The sequence below is a fragment of the Salminus brasiliensis genome, chromosome 9 (assembly GCF_030463535.1).
Source record: "Salminus brasiliensis chromosome 9, fSalBra1.hap2, whole genome shotgun sequence".
Classification (NCBI taxonomy): Eukaryota; Metazoa; Chordata; class Actinopteri; order Characiformes; family Bryconidae; genus Salminus; species Salminus brasiliensis.
The window spans coordinates 27,296,560-27,315,240 of record NC_132886.1 but is presented as its reverse complement, the minus strand read 5'-3'; the positions used below and the strand labels follow the sequence as shown (position 1 = coordinate 27,315,240).

Sequence of the window (18,681 nt, the reverse complement as noted above, 5' to 3'; positions counted from 1 at the left end):
TTTAAATCATATTTAAATGTAAATAGAATGAGGCCACATGTGTGTTGTTGTTGTTGTTTTTCTTTATGTCTATAGCATAGTGTTCATAACATAGTCTAGCATGGTTGGATCCACAATGCTAAAAGACACAATAGCCAGGCTCATTAGAGTTGAAGTGGGTTAACCACGATGCTAACAGCTGTGTTCAGCAGGGGTTGGAGCCGAATCTTGTTTTATAACCTGTTTGGGGACAGGGAAGCTGCATCCTGCCTTTTGATGCTTTCCCAGGGTTCCTGCCCCTTGGCGGAGTATTTTATTGAGTTCTGACTGCGGAGAATGGCTGGAATGATGAAGCACTTCGGGCTGTGTTCTTGCAGAATCTTAATGGCAGGCTGAAGGATGAATTTTCCACTGATCTAATGTCCACATTAGAGAACCTGTATAATGTGTACATCTGGCTCGACACTCACATGCGTCAATTAGACCTGGATTAGAAGAGCAAGTCTCGTGCTTTGGTCAGCCTTCTGCCCTGGTCCAGCCACGAGGGACCCTCGGAACCCTCTGAGCTCATGCAGTTGCATTGTGCTTGCCTTCCCAGCCATGAAGCATCCTCCGTTGTAGCCAGCCTAAGAACAAGCATTAGAACTGAGCTTTATTCTTTCTTCATCTTCACCTGTGGGGGCGAGCTTCTTTTTTTGTGGGTAAGAAGGATGGTTGCCTTCACCCTTGTGTGGACAACTGGGGTCTACATTTATTTATGTCTACATTGTTTGAGGCACTGCAGCAAGCCTCTATATTTGACACACATTAAGCAGGGGGATGAATAGAAGACTGTGTTTATCACCTCAACTGGGCATTATGAGTACTGGGAAATTCCTCTGTTGTGGCCAGGAAACTTTTAGGTGACCTCAGGAGGTCAGCAAATCTCACTTGGGTGAAGTCCAAGAAGCTGGACCCGGAACTCATTCGGGAATTTGGTTGATGACACGTGCTGCAGGCCTGGGAAATTCTGGAGGTGTCCCTAGGAGGGGGGTCCGATAAGGGGTCAGTCTGTTCTGCGACCTAGCAGCAGAGGTTGATGGCAGCAAGGCACTGTTACTCAAGAAAACTCCAATTCCCAGAACACCAAGGGGTAATCAGTGCCAACTCACTAAATCACTGCATTTAAGACTGTAGCAAACAGCACTTCTCTGCCACACATGCGTAGCAGGTTGACAGTACAAAGTCATGAAAGAGTAAAAGATAAGATAAAAAGTTAAGAAACATTGAAAAGGAGAAAAGAATGGAGTCAAAAAGAAAAGAGTTGGAAAAGAAAAGAGCTGGAGAAAACCAAACAAGAGGAGATAAGAGATCTCAGCACAGAAAAGGAGTCAATACATTGAACTAACAGTAGGCTAAGGTTATAGTAAAGCAAGTTCTGGCTTTAAGATTCAGTGTTTAAAGAGCTGTCCATAATCAATTCCCTGTTAGTGCTAGCTGCCCTATGCCATCTTGGCAACTCCATTTTTGGTTTTCCTGTATTTTTTTGTTTTATTTACAGTGCACAAAAACAATCACACAGTCACATTGCTCACATTAGTTTAATTTCTTAATTAATACCCATTCTCTTTTTCCCCTTTCTGCACTTGGGTCAGCTCCCTGACCATCCAGTAACAAGATTATGAGAAATGATATTATTTGGCAATATGACCATACAGGCTTTTGAGGCTATACATTAGTCTTGATAATTAAGGAAATGTTCATGCAAAGGCAAAGCACTATAACAACAGTGGACACAGTGCCTTTTAAAAAAGGAAAAAAAAAACAAAGTAAAGTCGCTCTCACTAATGCTACCTGCAAGATGGGATTATTTGCAGATGTATGTATTTAAATTATCAGTGGATGGAGAAATGTGTTGAGAACAATACCAAGCTGTTTAATTTGGGACTATCAAATATCCACTATAATATTAATGGGCAGCTAATGTTCAGCCTTTATACTTCTTTTCTTCACCAAGCAGCTGTTTGGGAAACCGTTTGCTCATGTGGTTGTGGTTTGTCTCTATTGCACATCAGCAGGGGGTTCAAACATAGCAGGAGGGGGAGGAGATGCTAAAAGGGTTTTTGCTGGTCTCATCCTGTCAGATTCTCAGTAAAGAGCAGACTAAAATACACATGCTTTTCTTTTAGACCAGCTACACTTTAAAATAAAGGATGTAAAAGTATGAGGTTTTCACTTTAAATACAGAAACAACTGGTTGATTAATCCCACAGTAGTTCAGTGTTCACACACTCAAGACCCTGCATCGTCTAATTCAAACAGCAGAACTGCATCAGATAAAGACTTAGTGTTATCACAGCCTACTATCAGACAGTTCCAGGAGTCTCATAAACACACCACACATACACAAGCGCTTACAGGTTTTATTAAAATATTTTATTATACATTATAAATCACTACATATTTACTGGATTAGCTGGTTATTTAACAGGACATAGACTTTATTTATATTTCTTCAACTAAACAGATACAGAAAAAAATCTCAGAGAGGAGCTCACAGTTTCAGTTTTTGTGGTCTAACACTGCTGGCCATAATGTATCTGATCTGATAAGAGGAAAACATTGGACTATTCTGATGTGGCCTTCTATGAGCCCTGACCTAAATCCTATTGAGCATCTTTGGAAGAAGCTGAAACATGCCGTCTGGAAAAGGCACCTTTCAAACCTGAGACAACTGGATCAGTTTGCTCATGAGGAGTGGACCAAAATACCTGTTGAGAGGTGTAGAAGTCTCACTGACAGTTACATGAATCGTTTGATTGCAGTGATTGCCTCAAAAGGTTGTGCAACAAAATATTAAGTTAAGGGTACCATCATGTTTGTCCAGGCCTGTTTCATGAGTTCATTTATTTTAATAATTCTGTTGAAACATGGTTGAACACAAACAATGACTTTCATTGTTTAATTTTCATACCATTTTTATTAATTATTACTTTTGTCAGATTCAAGTTATTCAAGTAGAGCTAGGTATCTAATTAATCCAGCCCCAGTTTTCTGAATGTATTAAGATCATCTTTACCACCAGGAGAGAGAGAGAAAGAGAGAATTTCTGGCCATGGTCAAATAATTAAATTAAAGAATTAATGAATTAAATAAAGAATTTAAGCTAAGCCATTTAAGCACATTTAAATATTTAGAGAGTTCAGATTTGTTAGTAACTGTTTACATTTTTAATATGCAAATATTTGCAATAATATTTGAATGCTATCTTTTTAAAAAATGTGGTGTTTTCTGGAATTGTATTGCAATTATTGCCTAATTTTGAAAAGGAATCAGTATTGGACCATAACACTCACAAACCAGCCTCTGATTATATACACACATTTACAATAGTAAATATGCAATTATTTACTCAAGTCTCTCTCACTCTCTCTCTCTCTCTCTCTCTCTCTCTCTTTTTCTCTCTGTCACACATTGGCTACAGAAATAAAGGAAGTGTTGAGTGACCCCTATTCAGTCAGTCAGTAGACAGTATGGAGGTCAGTCCACTCTCTGTGCTGCTCTGTGAGTAACTCTTTTCTTTATATCTTTATTAGTCAGAGCTGCTCCTGTGTAAAGGTGTTTTAGTTTGAACAATCAGGTTCTGTGTGATAAAATATATTAGCTTTTCTGTCATGCTGTGTTTCAGTTTCAGACCAATTGAGATGTATGAGAATTAAATCTACTCTAAAACCATAAAACTGATAAAAATGTGGAAATATAGTAACAACTTGACCAAATCGTATTAGTAATTAATATTTCTATCACATAACTTTATTTTAAGATTATTTTGGGTGAAGGGTAAAGGAGTGGAGTTAGGTTGGTGTGCATTCAAAATTTCTATATTCATCTAATGCTACAAAATCATAAAAGATCATGACTATGTATTTGCTTGGTGTGCATCAATTAAATATTAACAGCATAATTTTTGATGTACTGCCAATCTTTTGATGTAATACACATGCATCTGGATTTTTATGTTTGATACATTTGTTCTGTAAATGAGACAAAGAAAAAAAGAATCAGTCCATTTATCTTTAACAACCACACTGCTTTAGAAACTCCAGTGAGTTCAGACAGTTCTCATGAACACTTCTTACACAAGATCATGAGCTGAAAGCTTTTGTCTAAAACATTTTGTTCACAGTTAGAAAGTGTATCATGCGGTGAGAGGAAATGTTCAGATCAGTGCTTCTCAACCTGAGAGCCCCCCACAGTGGGCAATGGTAGTACTGCAGGTGTGTGCAGGCCTTTTTAACATAATATGTATAGACAGATAACCAGACATGACTTTGAATATGAAAATTATATAATTAACTTGAGGTTGTTAATTGGTGTGGCAAAACTGAAACAACCGCCAAGGATTATTCTTTCAGTTCAAATATAAAACTTCTATACTGGCCTTCTATGAGCCCTGACCTAAATCCTATTGAGCATCTTTGGAAGGAGCTAAAGCATGCCATCTGGAAAAGGCACCCTTCAAACCTGAGACAACTGGAGCAGTTTGCTCATGAGGAGTGGGTCAAAATACCTGCAGAAGTCTCATTGACAGTTACAGGAATCGTTTGATTGCAGTGATTGCCTCAAAAGGTTGTGCAACAAAATATTAAGTTAAGGGTACCATCATTTCTGTCCAGGCCTGTTTCTTAAGTTTATTCTTTAATTCTGTTGAAGCATGGTTGAAAAGCAATGTCTGACTTTCATTGGTTCATTGATTTTCACAGCTATAAGGTCAGTGGAGCTGATAAAATGGATAATGAGTGCAGATACACATTAGGTGCAAACCTGCCTATTGGCAGCCCCTCGGTATTGTGCCCTCCCACAGGCCCAAATAAGGACTTCCGCCTTAGTTTAGTCACCTTAGTCATCATGTTCATGTTCATGTGTGTTTGGTTCTGTTCACTTGTATCGATTCGTGATTCAGTTCTGATTGTTCATTGTCCTTTTGTTTGGTTCATGTGTTTCACCTGGGACTGGGAGTACTTAAGGAGCCTCAACACCATGGTTCAATGCCGAGAATTGTATTGCTTGGAACCTTGAGGTCACCAAAGAGGTTCCCAGTACGACTAAGGTGTATTAAGGTCATCTTTGGCTTGGTATCTGTGTTCAGGAGCAGGTCACTCTACTAACCATGCTATCAGCTCGCTCGCTCACTCACTGTCAGGATTTACAGGATTTACCATGTCCGAGCAAGGCGACCCGCGCTCACAGCAGCACGCTGCGGTTCCAGGTTTGGTCGGCCTTGTCGTTTTGCTGTTCCCCTGCTCTCCCCCTTTTGTCTTTATAGCGCCGATCGAGCACAACTTAAGTTAACCCCTTTTTAACCCAGGCCCTGCCTGTAGGATTTCGTTCTTGTCCCCTTTTTGGTTTTCCCCTTGGTGCTTATTGTTCACGCCAGCTCAGCTCCCAGTTCCTCCCAGTCCCAGGTTAGTTTTGTTTCGCCCTCTTGTTTGTCACGTTTGTGTTGTGTTTACATTTGTACGCAGTAGTTGCTGCTTCTTTTGCTTTGTTTGCCCCTAATGATACCTTGGACTTTGTTAATAAACAACTTGCTTGGATTCCATCTCTGTGAGTGTTTATCCCTCTGTGTCTGGCCTAGCATGCCAGTTTACTGTGAGGGGGCTGCAGATGAAACCAATTATGGTCACAAATACGTTTATTAAGTTGAGCAGCTAGTCACAATATAATTGTCAAATTTTAAATTGAGTTGATCTGTTCATGAGGTTTCAGAGCACGTGTCAGTCTGATAGATATTTAAGATGAACGCCCTCTCCTAAGACCTACCCACCTGCAAAATGTGCCAAAACTTAGAAGTAAAAGAACGAAACAGAAGCAAACTAAAAATAGAACTTTTCAGCTACATGAGAAAAGGTAAGTTTGGGACATGAAAAAGGAAGAATGGATTAAATTAAATATCAAAGAACACATCAAACTATCTGTATAAAAGCTTGGGTCACTCAAGAGGTTCAAGCTGAAGGTTTTGCCATGGCCCTCATAAACAAAAATCTGTGAACAGACTTTAAAAGAGCAGTGCATGACAAGAAACATTTAGCTGCTTCAAAAAGCTGCATTTTTGTGCACCCAAAGTTTTGCATTGTGCTCTATAAATGTTTTCTTTCATTTATTATGTTGGAAAAAATATTTTTAAATTGATGCCATCATCTCACTACTGACTACTTACTAACATTTTTTCTTTAGCTTTCTGGCATGAGCATCCACATGACTAATAGAACAGGCAACACCAAGGAAAGTAGATATGAAGTTTTATCAACTGTTTTGACAGAGTGTAAAAGAGAGTTACATACTCTTTCTATTCTAACTTCAGCTAATTCTTGACTTGCAAATATTTCACATTAATGTCCTCGGTCACATTTAGTTCACATTATTCCTCTGTTTCTCTCCCTACTTTAGTGCTGACAGCTCTCTTCAACTGTGGACAAACTGAAGGTAAGTCATTCACCTTTTCAGAATGATTTTATTTGTATGCCCAATTTATTCCTTACACTGAGTACATTTATATAAGATAAATAGAGTTGACCTAAAAGCAATACTTGGCTAAGCTAAATTTTTTTGTCTCACTGGACAATTATAGGAGCGAGCATTACTGTTAAATGTGTCCTGCTGAAAGGAAGAGTGAGAGGATGTACAGGTGGCTTAGGAACAGAGTATATAATTCAGTTCACTCCAGTGAATTCACAGACATTGAGCTTTCATATGCTTCTGAAGTAGCCGTTTAGCTTCAAAAGGCTTTCTCTAGTGGACTGGGTGAATGTACATTTTGAGAATGTAAATAAAATGAGTCAAGATTGCTACATTTTGGAATTGGCACATTTTATAGCCCTTCAGTTCGCTTATTGATGGGTATTGGGTTTTTCTTTTGAATGAAGAGATAACATGTTCACAGTTTGTCACTTCCATGTACCAAACTCTCATTATTCAATTCCGTCAAAACATGAATTTCCTTTCTAGCACACTGTTAATATGATAAAACTACTGCATACACTCATCAAGAAATGCTTTGGGAAGACTATACTTTGCCTCTTTTTGCTATCAAAACAGCCTCTATTTTGACCCCAAAATTCACCAGTCCAGGCTATATTTTCAAGTTTCTGCATGATTTTAGACCCTGCACTGCTGCCACACAATAGTCTGATTATGTGAATTAGTAGGTTTACAGGTCTTTCTGATAAATTACTCTGTGAGTTCATATTGAAGAGGTAAAATCTAATCTTTTATTAACAGAAATACCCAAACCAACACTGAGGATGGATGCTCAGACCACTGTCTACACTGGAGAGACACTTACTCTGACATGTGATCTGCAGAGCTCACTCACTGGATGGAAGTTTAGGTGGTACAAAGTCTCTGAAAAGTTAGATAAAGACACCAACACACTCAGTCTAACAATGTCTAATACAGGAACAAAAGAGTATGTGTGTATAGCATACAGAAAAGAAAATGACTACACCCACCTCAGTAATGCACTCAAGATTACAGTTGGTACGTAAGTTATTATTTCTGTTGTCTTTTTACATTGATGATTGTAGAATAATAATTTTAGTAATTAAAGAGGAGATGTTTAGATGTTTGTGTAAAACAGTAGCAGTGCAGAGTTGAACAATATGAATACTTAACTGTACATCTCTCTAAACTTGGAACAATGTAAAATACTAATGATTATTCAGCATTACTAAAAGATTGTGTCTACATTTAATTTTCATACTGTTTAATTAGAGAATGAGACAATTTACTACTGAATATATGCATTTTTGTCTCCTACTGCTTCACTGTCTCCTGTCTAATACTGTCATACAGACTCTCGTTTAAATACATGGAAACACTTTAAAATACTGGTCTACAAATAATAGCATATCATTACTGTCATGCAAAAACCTTGTAGCTCCAAAATTACTTTTCATATCTTTCAGTGGTCATTGAATTATTACAAGCCATTTGGACTTTGTTTGGCTTCACAGTGCATTAAAAACATACAAATAGTTTATGCTTTTGGAAATAATATACATGTGCATATGGCATACAGTGGTATTGAGTCTTTTCATTCTTGTTTGGGAAATATTCCATGATGGATTTTAAGGATAATTAGGATCATTATCCTGCTGTAGAAACTTCCTCTTCATCTGTGGTATGGATGATCAGAGTCGTTAGAAAAAGGGGTTATTGTTGCCACCTGGTGGGACTGAGACATACTGTGAGCAGTACTGAATTATTGAATCAGTTTGCTTTATATATTTATTTTATTTTATATACTTTGCATGGCAAGTAGAAACACAATTTGTAACTGTTTATTTTGTAAATTAGACATAGCTTAGATAATTAGTTGTTAACATTGCATATTCTACAGGACGATAAAAGCTCCAAGGTCACCAGTAACTTCCATTTCTGCTTTTGGCAAACAAAGGGGAGATGAATTTTTGCAGCATTGTTGTTGTTGCTGCTGCGGGGGCTAAGTTTGGTAGGCGTACAAATTACTTTTCTGGTTTGGCAATTTATGTAGAGCAGGAAGATATGCTGGGGTGATGGAATTGCTTACCTTACCGTCTGCCACCAGCAGGGGGCCTGGCCAGCACAGTAAGAAAGCTGATAGAGATGGAGCAAAGAACTCCAAGCCCCAGAATCCCCAGCGGTAATCAACACTGACAAGACCCACCTGTGTGGCACGGTATAAATACACCCAGCCAAACACAATTCCTCTTGGTAATGGTAATGGTAACAGTGGGTATAAGTTGCGAACAGTCAGAAAAAAGCAAGAGCGAAAAAATAAGAGTTTAAGTTGTGAACAGTGACGAAAAGCTGAAGTTAAAAATAAAGAAAACTTTGTTGTAATCAGTGGCGAAAAGGAAAACTAGAAAAAGAAAATAGTTTAAGTTGGAAAAGGTTTAGATTGTCCTTTGTTTGAATAAACACCATTCATGATGTTCCCCTTTTTATTGGCCTTTTTTCTATATTACTTTTTAACAGTTTTTATACTGTCACCTCTCACAGCTGTTGACTTAAGAAATTCACCATCTGTTACACGCACCATAAAATACTCCCAAAAAAGTGGTAGTTTCATTAAATAAATAAATTAACTGCACTTGAGTCTAAGTTGTTTGGTGATTTGTTTTTCTTTTTTGTTATATTTTGGATTGATGGTATTGGTGTTTGGTTTTTGTTGGGTCAGTTATAGAGGTGTTGTACTGTTTTTTTCCTTTTGCTTTGGGGTCAGTGCTACAAAACGCATTCCCTGCTCTGCTGGGACTTTGTTTATGACCTTCATGATTGCTGCTAGTGGTGACTGTCTAAGCGTACGTAGTCCCTCTCTTTTGACTATAAAACTGACTTAGTAGTACTTGTGGGAGTTTTTTTGTTGTTGTTTTATGACTTGTTGAATAAATAAAAGTATATTTTGTTAAACAGCCTTAGAACTTATTTGTTTGAGGAATCAAAGTGATAGTCCCTCTCTTACCCTATAGTATGGCACTACATCCCCACACATTTGGTATAGTCAGCAGGGTGGATAGATTAAGGCTGTTTCACAGATGTGTGGTCAATTAAATGTGGTGGCTCAGTATTTGGATTAACTAGTAGATCTGTTTGGGGAGGAAACACCCCTAGCCTCAGCATTACATCATTGGGCTAGGGGTGATTAGACGTTGGTTGTACTTGATCAGTTGGATGGTGAAGCAAAGGCAGAAGTTAAGTATCGTCCTAATTCTAAGAGGGAGGGACCAGAGGGGATTTTTAGCATTTAAAGTAGCATGTGTGTATTAGCCTCCAGACTTCTTTCAGTGGCAACAATGAGAGGGTGAGTCATTAAGGATTTATTTCCATGTCTTAATGTCTCTTTTGGAGACTGTCAAGCATAGGGACCCTTCATGTTTTGTCAGTCCTGACATTACCTTGCGTGATCAGTTTATTGAACATATACGAGATAACTTATTGTAAAGAGAGCTAAGGCACCATGTTTGTATAAATTCTGGGGTGACTATTTTTAATATCCATAGTAAATCAGTTCTAATAAATTGGTAGACCCTAAGGAGGGCCTTCAGAAGCAACAAGCCCAGCTGGATGCATTATACGGCATCTGGATTCCTCCCCTTTAGCTACTAGGCCTGAGGTCAGCCTGTTGACCATGACTCACTGTATCTCTTTCAGGCCGATGGCAGACCAATATGCCTCCGTTGTGGGCAGCCTGTGCATATTGTTCGTTTTTGCAAAGCAGACGCAGGGGTGTGTTCAGGAGCTGGCGGGTGGTAGGCCGTGCTACAGTTCAGCAACAGGAGAATTAGAACCCCTCGATACAATAGCCCAGGTGTTAGGAGGGGAGGAAAGGGGCTCTGGATTCTCAAGTACCACTAGGTTGGTTGGGGAGTGCCCTAGAGTAGAGATTGAGATGGGGGTGATAGTGGTTTGCTTATTAGATACTGGGTCCATGGTAAGTACAGTTACAGATCAGTTTTAAAAAAGTATTTACGGAGTCAATTGCAGTCATCTATGCAGTCATGTCCATGCACTTAAAAGCCACTAATGGATTAGATATTCCATATTTGGGGTATCTGGAAGTTGATGTGTTGCATTTTTAACAAAGTTCTGCCCCCTATGGGTATTTTGGTTACTAAACGTTGTTGTGACTCTAATACTCATCTTTCTAAGAACTCTATTCCAGGTTTGTTGGGGATGAATATAATGTGCCAGTGTTACAACAAGCTATTTTTGCAACATGGGCTGGCCCTATTTTGATTTCTAGATGTCCTACAGGCTGGTAAGGCATGGCAACAAGCTTTTTCTCAATGTCAGCATTTGAAACATACCTGCCAAGAGGGTAATTGAATTATACAAACTGCATCCTTGTTAGGATGCAGGTTGGCCCTGCTGTGTAAGTACCAGCCAGGACTATGAAGTTTGTGTCTGTGTAATGCCATGGTGATCTATGATGTGCCCTTTCCTCTGGGATGATTGTGTGTTGATTACCGTAAGCTTAATGCTAAGATGCACAAAGATGCCTTCCCTTAGCCTAGGATTGAAAAATCTCTAGGTGCGTTGAGTGGTGTTAAGTGGTTTAGTACATTAGATTTAACCAGTGGGGACAACCAGGTGTCAGTGGCCAAACAAGGTAGAGAGAAAACTGCCTTCTGCACACCTTTTGGCCTGAATCCTGAATTTAACAGGATACCGTTTGGGCTATGCAATGCACCAAGTACACTCCAGCAATTGATGGAGCGGCATTTTGGTGATCAAAATTTCCATTCCCTTTTGTTGTACTTGGGCAATGTAGTCATTTTCTCTCAAACTGTCCAGCAGCATCTCCGATGTCTGGATATCGTACTGTTTTTCAGACAGAGGTTGGTTACTTAGGTCATGTGATTTCTGCTGGAGGTGTGTCCATTGACCGAGAAAAGATTTGGGTGGTGGGGGAATGTAAAAATACCTTCAACAGTCAAAGACCTGTGGCCCTTCCTAGGTTTTGCCTCTTATTATAAGATGTTTGTGGAGGGGATTGCTCATTTTGCGACAAACCTGTGAGTGCCATGCAGAGCTCTCAGAAGCATCCTAGGCCTGGAATATTCAGATTTTACTCACCCTTTCCACATAGAAATTTATGCAAGTCATGCTGGACCCACCTTTTGGCTCAGCCAGTAGATGCAGTCCTTAGACGCAATAAGGTTGACCTCAAGGTGTTGCGAGCTGCTGATCCATGCATTACTGTGCTTTTACAGTATTGGAGGTGAGAACAGAAGCCTACAGTGCTAGAACTAAGAAATGAGACCAAGGAGATGAGGGAATTGGCTAGGCAATGGCTCAGGATTGTACAAAAGGAGAGTGTCTTGTATAGACAAGTCCAACTTCTATCAGCATCCTACCCAGTGTTTCAGTTGTTGCTGCCAAAGGCACCACAGGGTGAGGTTCTCACTAGGCTAAATGACAATCATGGTCATTAGGGCTTAGAATGCACTACCAAGCTGATGCAGCAAAGATGTTATTGGCCAAAGATGTGGCAAGATGGGAAGAACCGGAGCCTTTGGTGTGACCGACATTCAGTGGCTATGGCCACATGCCCCAAAGTAAGAATTTTGTAGTTTGTTGGCTACTTGTCCCTTGGATATTGTGGCCATTGACTTTACTGTTCTAGAACAGGCTAGCCCTCTCTTACCCAGTAGTAGGACACTGCATCCATGTGCTACAATAAAAGCCTTGTGCTTCACTGTTGGAAAGATGTTTCCTTTTCAGGAAATGCTGCCCATTTTCATGAAAAGAACTTTTGTTTACATACAAAATATCCACATGATTTGTTACCAGAATGGAATCAGACTTGTTTAGATGTTGTTTTGAAAACCTCCTTCAGTCCTGTTAAGTGCCATTTTTTAATTACATAACGAACCAGGGCAACTGGAATCCTCTCTTCTGTCCTCTTATAGCCTTCTATCACTTTCTGGGCATCATTTAATTTAATGTTTTGAGTGCTAGGCAGCTGCTTTGAGGAGGCCAAGACTGCCAATTGTTGGGACAGGGTTAACATTGGCAACACCTGGTCTAATGATAACTTTGAGAGATTCTACACCTCTCATAGAGGAAGGGTCATCGGGCAAAAGTACCAGGGTTCAAACTAAAGTTAATTAAAATTTAAATTCAATTTAAAACTCAAATTATAGGGGCTTTGCTAATGGCCTGCATTCCCCCTTGACGTATTGACACCCAACAGTATTTCCACACCCAACTTGCTCTGCAGTACTGAAGCAGCAAGTTTATTCAAGTGGATATCAGTACCAGTCGAGAGATGTTCTACGGTAGGCAAACAGTATCAGCAAAGACACATTAAAAAAAAAAAAAAACTCACCAGTTCTGTAAGTAAGAGATTTTTTTTGTTATTGTAATTAAAGGAAATCACAGGCAAATGGCCCATATATATTCAAAAAATATATGTTAGATTTGTGAAATATTATTAAGTTTTAAGTCTTTTTTTATTATTTGAATTTTCATGTAGTGAACATTGGCATAATAATTGTGAACAGTGATTTTTATTTTGCGTTGAGATTTGTAAATAAAAAAATAGAATACAGAGAAAGGGTTACTTTTACTGACAAAACTTCCCTGTATTCCACAGCATACAAAACTAGCACTTGCATAATAATTTAGAACACACTGTATATCCTACCCCTTGACAGATAGATATTTAGATATTTTAAAGATGATCATTAATTTTCACTTCACCTGTCAGTGGCGCTAATGGTGGTATAAAAAATGTAGCTCTGCTGTACAGATTGCCAGTGCATTCTGAGTGTCTTTTTCTTTCTAACTGTCCAGAGGAGCAGAGATCTCAGTTGTAAGCTCCAGTAAAAACATGACAATCATAAAAATATTCAACATATGAAAAACATAACACAATTAGGTGCCTCATGAATTTTTCAAACGGGATGATTCCTAGAATCACATCACTTTTACTCTTTAATTTTACAAAAATCAGCAAGCAGCCTCCATACAATGATATTTCATTAGAATACTCTTTATGGGTTATAAAAATACAACAGATGTAAAACAGCTATTGCCTAAATAAACTGTTGATAAATGAGGTTTTTTTTTTTTTTTGGTGGTGCGGTGGATGGAAAAAAAGCATAACAAAATTTTACAAATTTTGGGTTTGTCCTCCCTTTGCTCTTAAAACAGATTCAGTTCTTTGTAGCAGGATTTTACAATGTTGGAAACATTCCTTTGAGTCTATGTTAACAATTGAATTCAGAGCTGGTGACTAGGAAGGCCACTGAAGACCACTGAACTCATTATCATTTTCAACCAGTTCAAGGTGACCTTTGCTTTGTGAGATGGTGCATTATCATGCTGGAATTACGGGTAGATTGAGGTTGGAAAAGGATGTACATGAGGGATAGGCTGCAGAGGTCAAATCAGGATTCAATTGTTTATTTAAACAGGCCCAAAGAGTGCCAAAACTATAACACCACACTATAACAACTTCACCAGACTGGACTGTTGACACAAAGCAACAAACTGTCCATTTTTGGAAGACCTTAGGCTTGGAACAGCAAAACATGTCTTACTTTTCCAGGTCTCTCGGATTTGAATAGTGCCTTCTCCTAGCTGCTGTTTTGAAATATCTTCATAGTTGTGTTTTATGATTAAATTTGGACTCATTGCTCTCCAGTGCTTTGTCTCAAACCATTATTGGTGCTTGTTGAAGTATGCTTTGGGTCATTGTCCTGCTGGAAGACTCATGCCCTCTGCAGAGACCCAACATTCTGTTTTTGGGCCCCACATTGCACTTCAAAATGTCTAGGAAATTCTCAACACTCTTGAAGTGAGCAAATTTCTCTTGCTAGCTACACTGCTTTATATTTTCATAGTGTATATTTCCCTGCAGAGTGTTCTTTCAGAAATTGGTGGTGAAGGACCTGCACTGACTTCTAGAAGTGAAAAGATGTTCATTCACAAGCCATGAAACCTTCGTCTTTTTCTATACGTCAATTTCGTCTTTTGAGCACAATTCTGATGACAATTTCCTGTAGAATAAGATTTCTGACACTGCTGTAAGACCTGTATGACTGTATGCTTCAATACACCTGCAAACACTGCTAATCCTTTGGCACGTCCAAATGCAGTCACTTTGTGCATTATTAAAATCTGCTTTGCTACCCATTGTCCACACATCGAACAAGGCATTCACTGTTCTGTACCACCTCTTTTCAATCTATAAATTCTTTCACATACCCTGCAGGTAGTTATAGTCCCATCATCTTCATGCAACACAGCTGTCTGGGTAGCTTATGTTCTTTATTAATGTATACATTTCAGTGCATTAACTTTTAGTCTTCATTAACTCTAATTCACTCAGAAAACATGGTGACATCCACAAAAATGTGTTTACATTTGACATTTATAACCTTTTAATTCATAATTAACTATTCATGAAGTAATTATATATTTACAGCTATAACTCATTTACTAATATATTAAAAACACTTCATGTTTTATATGTCATGACTCATGCAGTCATATAAAATATTATTACCACCCCTGATTTAGAATGAATTCCGTTATATCAGGAGCTCTTTGTAGTTCTACCAGAAGACTCTGAAGACATGAGGCAGTAAATTGTGAATTTATTCTTGACAATCAGATGGAACAATTGTTAACAAGTTAGAGCTCCGTCATCAGCCCAGGTCTTGCACTATTGGACCTCTCGCAGATCCTGCCGAATGTAAAGGCAGGGGGCAGAGCCTACCTCTGGACATCTATTGGGGCCAAACTGGTGGTGGCGGCAAGGAAGGAGGGAGAGACGTGATGTCACTTCTGAAAGCAGTTAAAAAAAGGGTGTAATTAGAGGACTTTTTAACATAGGTAGCAGCTGGTGATTGGCTGAATAACGGTGATGCTGCATTAGAGTCTCCTGGTTGAACTTTCACTAGAGCTTTCATTTCTATAATAAGACAAGGATCAAGACTTTTCTGCTGGAGCCTATGAGGTGGAACAAACTTCCACTGAACTTTGTAACTAAAAATCAGCACCAGACATGCATACATTACTAGAGACTGGAGTTAAAGTACAAATGCACAATTTTACTTGAGTAGAAGTAGGGGTGTTCTTTAACTTAAGTGGAAGTACTAAAGTATTCAACATTTTTGTACTTAAATATTGCTAAAATGTACTACTTAAGTACTGAAAGTGAAAGTACAGGTATTGTGTTATGTAGTTATTGCAGAAAGCAGTCCAAAGTCTAAATATCATTGTTTATATTATTTAAAATGCTTAGATTTAAAGACTGTTACAATTCTTTTGGCTGTAGTACAAGGAGAGGAATATACGAGGCAGAGTACATGTACAAGGAGTCTTTAATTAACTCTCTAGCTCATGGCTAGTTAAGTGCAGTAAAGTAAAAGTGGAAGTAGGAGAAAAAATAATACACCAGTAGAGTTCAGATACAGCATTTTAGTACTTAAGAACAGTACTGAAGTAGTTCTACTTCGTTACTATCTCTCATCAGCACTGACACTCAATACTATCTTTAGACTCTAGATTTGTGTACTTTGTTCACTCCAAAACATCAGCATATAGCAACGCTGCAGATACAATAAAACTACTGTAACATTCACATCAAATATATATTCTAAATTCTCTTTATGTACAAAGTCTGATCTTATCCTAATAAACTACTGATTATATTGTAAAAGTAAAATCAGCTCTGATCACTTTATCATTTCATATCAACAGAAAAACCCAAACCAACACTGAGGGTGGATCCTCACACCACTGTCTACACTGGAGACACACTTACTCTGACCTGTGATCTGCAGAGTTCACTCACTGGATGGAGGTTCACATGGTACAAAGTATCTGATCATTTAGAATCTCTGAGAGAGTTAGGCCCCAACACACTCAGTATAACATCATCTGATTCAGGAACAACAGAGTATCAGTGTATAGCCTACAGAGGATCATACGACTCACAGTACAGTGATCCAGTCAGGATTACAGTAAGAGGTTGGTCATGTTTTCTGTTTTCTTTCTACAAACAACTTCATTTCAGAATGAGAGTAAAAATGTTGATCAATTATTCCAGAAGGATTTTGAATTCTGGATCATCTTATGAGAAACACCTTCTTCACATAGAGTTTAGTTGAAGCTCAATGGAGGGAGAACTATGAAATCTCTAATGCTGATGGGTCTCCTAAAGTTGACTATACCTGTAAGGGAAGATGGTCAAAGGAGTCACGCTACTCAAAGATCAGTGCTGCTGTTAGACTGACTGTATCAGGAGGATCAGCACACTTCTCATTACAACACACAGTATCTCAGAAAGCTCAGTGAGGTCAGACAGCTGCTCTCATTAACACTGTGTGAGGAAAAGACACTGTGATGATCCATTGAGCTGAAACTTCAGCTAGAGTTTATTCACAGACTGAATGTAGAAGATACAGTGAGAGGAAATGTTTAGGATGAAGAGTGCTGTTGAGGTTTAGTGTATGAGCAGCAGTGATCAATTCTGAACCTGGAATCAAATTCTCTCATAATAGACTCTTAACAGGGAGAGTATGCATGAATATAATGATTTTTCAGCATTATACAGGGAACATGTTTCTATGTTATGATCCAATTCCAGATAGTATATTATTTGCAGATTTACATATTTACTTTCTGAGTTTAAAATGGCTGCTTAACTTATTCCTGCTTTACGCTGTTTTAGAGTTTCTCATTTAAAATCCGCAGAAAGATCTGCTACTTTAGTGTTGGTAGGCAGTTGCTGGTAATTCATCTATGCACTAAGTAGAATTCAACATTCTGTCTGTAAACACAGAAAACCAAAAAAAAAAACTGAAAGCAATTAAAAGTGAGCAAGCAGGTACAGTATTTTTAGAATGTACACTTTTAGAATGAACACAACATACACAGGCATGTTCAGTCAGGCATGTGTGGTATTGGCGATCTACACCAAATGTTTTGGAGGTAGTTTGGGTTCTACAAGAAGTTTATACTTCTCTTTTAATAATAAAACAGTAATTAAACAATACTTGAACAGTAATAATAGTATAATAGTTCCTGTGTTTTGCAACCTTATGTAATTAAGTCTGATTACTTAGCCACGTTGCTACACCTGGTTATTTGCCATTAAAAGCAGCTCACCACACATAAAATAGACAGAGTGTGAAGCCTATTTCTAAACATTTTTAAAATCTCCACTTTTCACAGCATTTTTTGCGTGACTCTGAAACCTGCTCATCTCTAGCTGTGTAGTTTAGCCGTGTTTTTGACCAGCGCTGCTTATACTGTTTACTGAACTAAACTATGAGCAGTGATGTGCTATTTGAACTCTGCAATCTTAGATAATAACAATGATGATAATAATAATAACAACAATAATAATAAATGTTGGGAACAGTTTTGTGTATGGTTTATTAACAGTGAACCATTTTGTTTTAGAGGGTACTAAACCTGTATTGTCCATTAAACCTGAGAAAGACGTCTTCAGAGGGGAGACTGTCACTCTGAGATGTGACATACAGGTAGGAGGAGACACTGAGTGGAAATACAGCTGGATTAAGAGTGATCCAGCATTTCACTCACACAGCACCACTCAGGAGTACACAATCAGCCCTGTTACAGAGTCTAACAGTGGTAAATACACCTGCAGAGGAGTAAGAAGAAGTGACTCTCAGCTCTCAGAGATCAGTGACGCTGTTACACTGACTGTGTTTGGTGGGTGTGTGGGTTTCTTCTCATTAATTATATGTGATCATCTTATCACTCTGTATCTTCATGTTGTTCTTCCTCTCTATGCTGTCAGGTGAAGCCCAGGCTGTACTGAGCGTGTCTCCTCAGAGCTGGCTGACTGAAGGAGACTCAGTGACTCTAAGCTGTGAGGTTAGAGACTCCTCTACAGGCTGGACGTTCAGCTGGTACAGAGATGGTGAGGAGCTCCACTCAGACAGCAGAAGAGAAGCTGGAGGCTCCTACACTCTCAGTGCTGCTGCTCTACATCACACAGGAGTTTATGAGTGCAGAGCAAAGAGAGGAGAACCAGCCTTTCACACACAGTACAGCAACCTACAGCCACTGTGGATCACTGGTGAGGACAGGGTGGAAATGATTTTGATTTACTGACTCTAGATATGCAACCATGCAGTTAATGTGAAGCGCTTTGGTTGAATAGTTATTCTCACTGTAAGGAGAGATTGATGT

The 18,681-nt window shown here is 38.7% G+C and overlaps 1 protein-coding gene across 1 annotated transcript in view; it reads left to right on the top strand.

The window, feature by feature from the left end:
• Window positions 1-18,681, top strand: part of LOC140562762 (basement membrane-specific heparan sulfate proteoglycan core protein-like) — a 221,583-nt gene that overhangs the window by 32,790 nt on the left and 170,112 nt on the right. Inside the window, exons 7-8 of the mRNA XM_072688621.1 lie at window positions 16,216-16,485; window positions 17,923-18,198. Of these exons, the coding sequence (XP_072544722.1) occupies window positions 16,216-16,485; window positions 17,923-18,198 (546 nt within the window). The remainder of the gene's footprint in view (window positions 1-16,215; window positions 16,486-17,922; window positions 18,199-18,681) is intronic.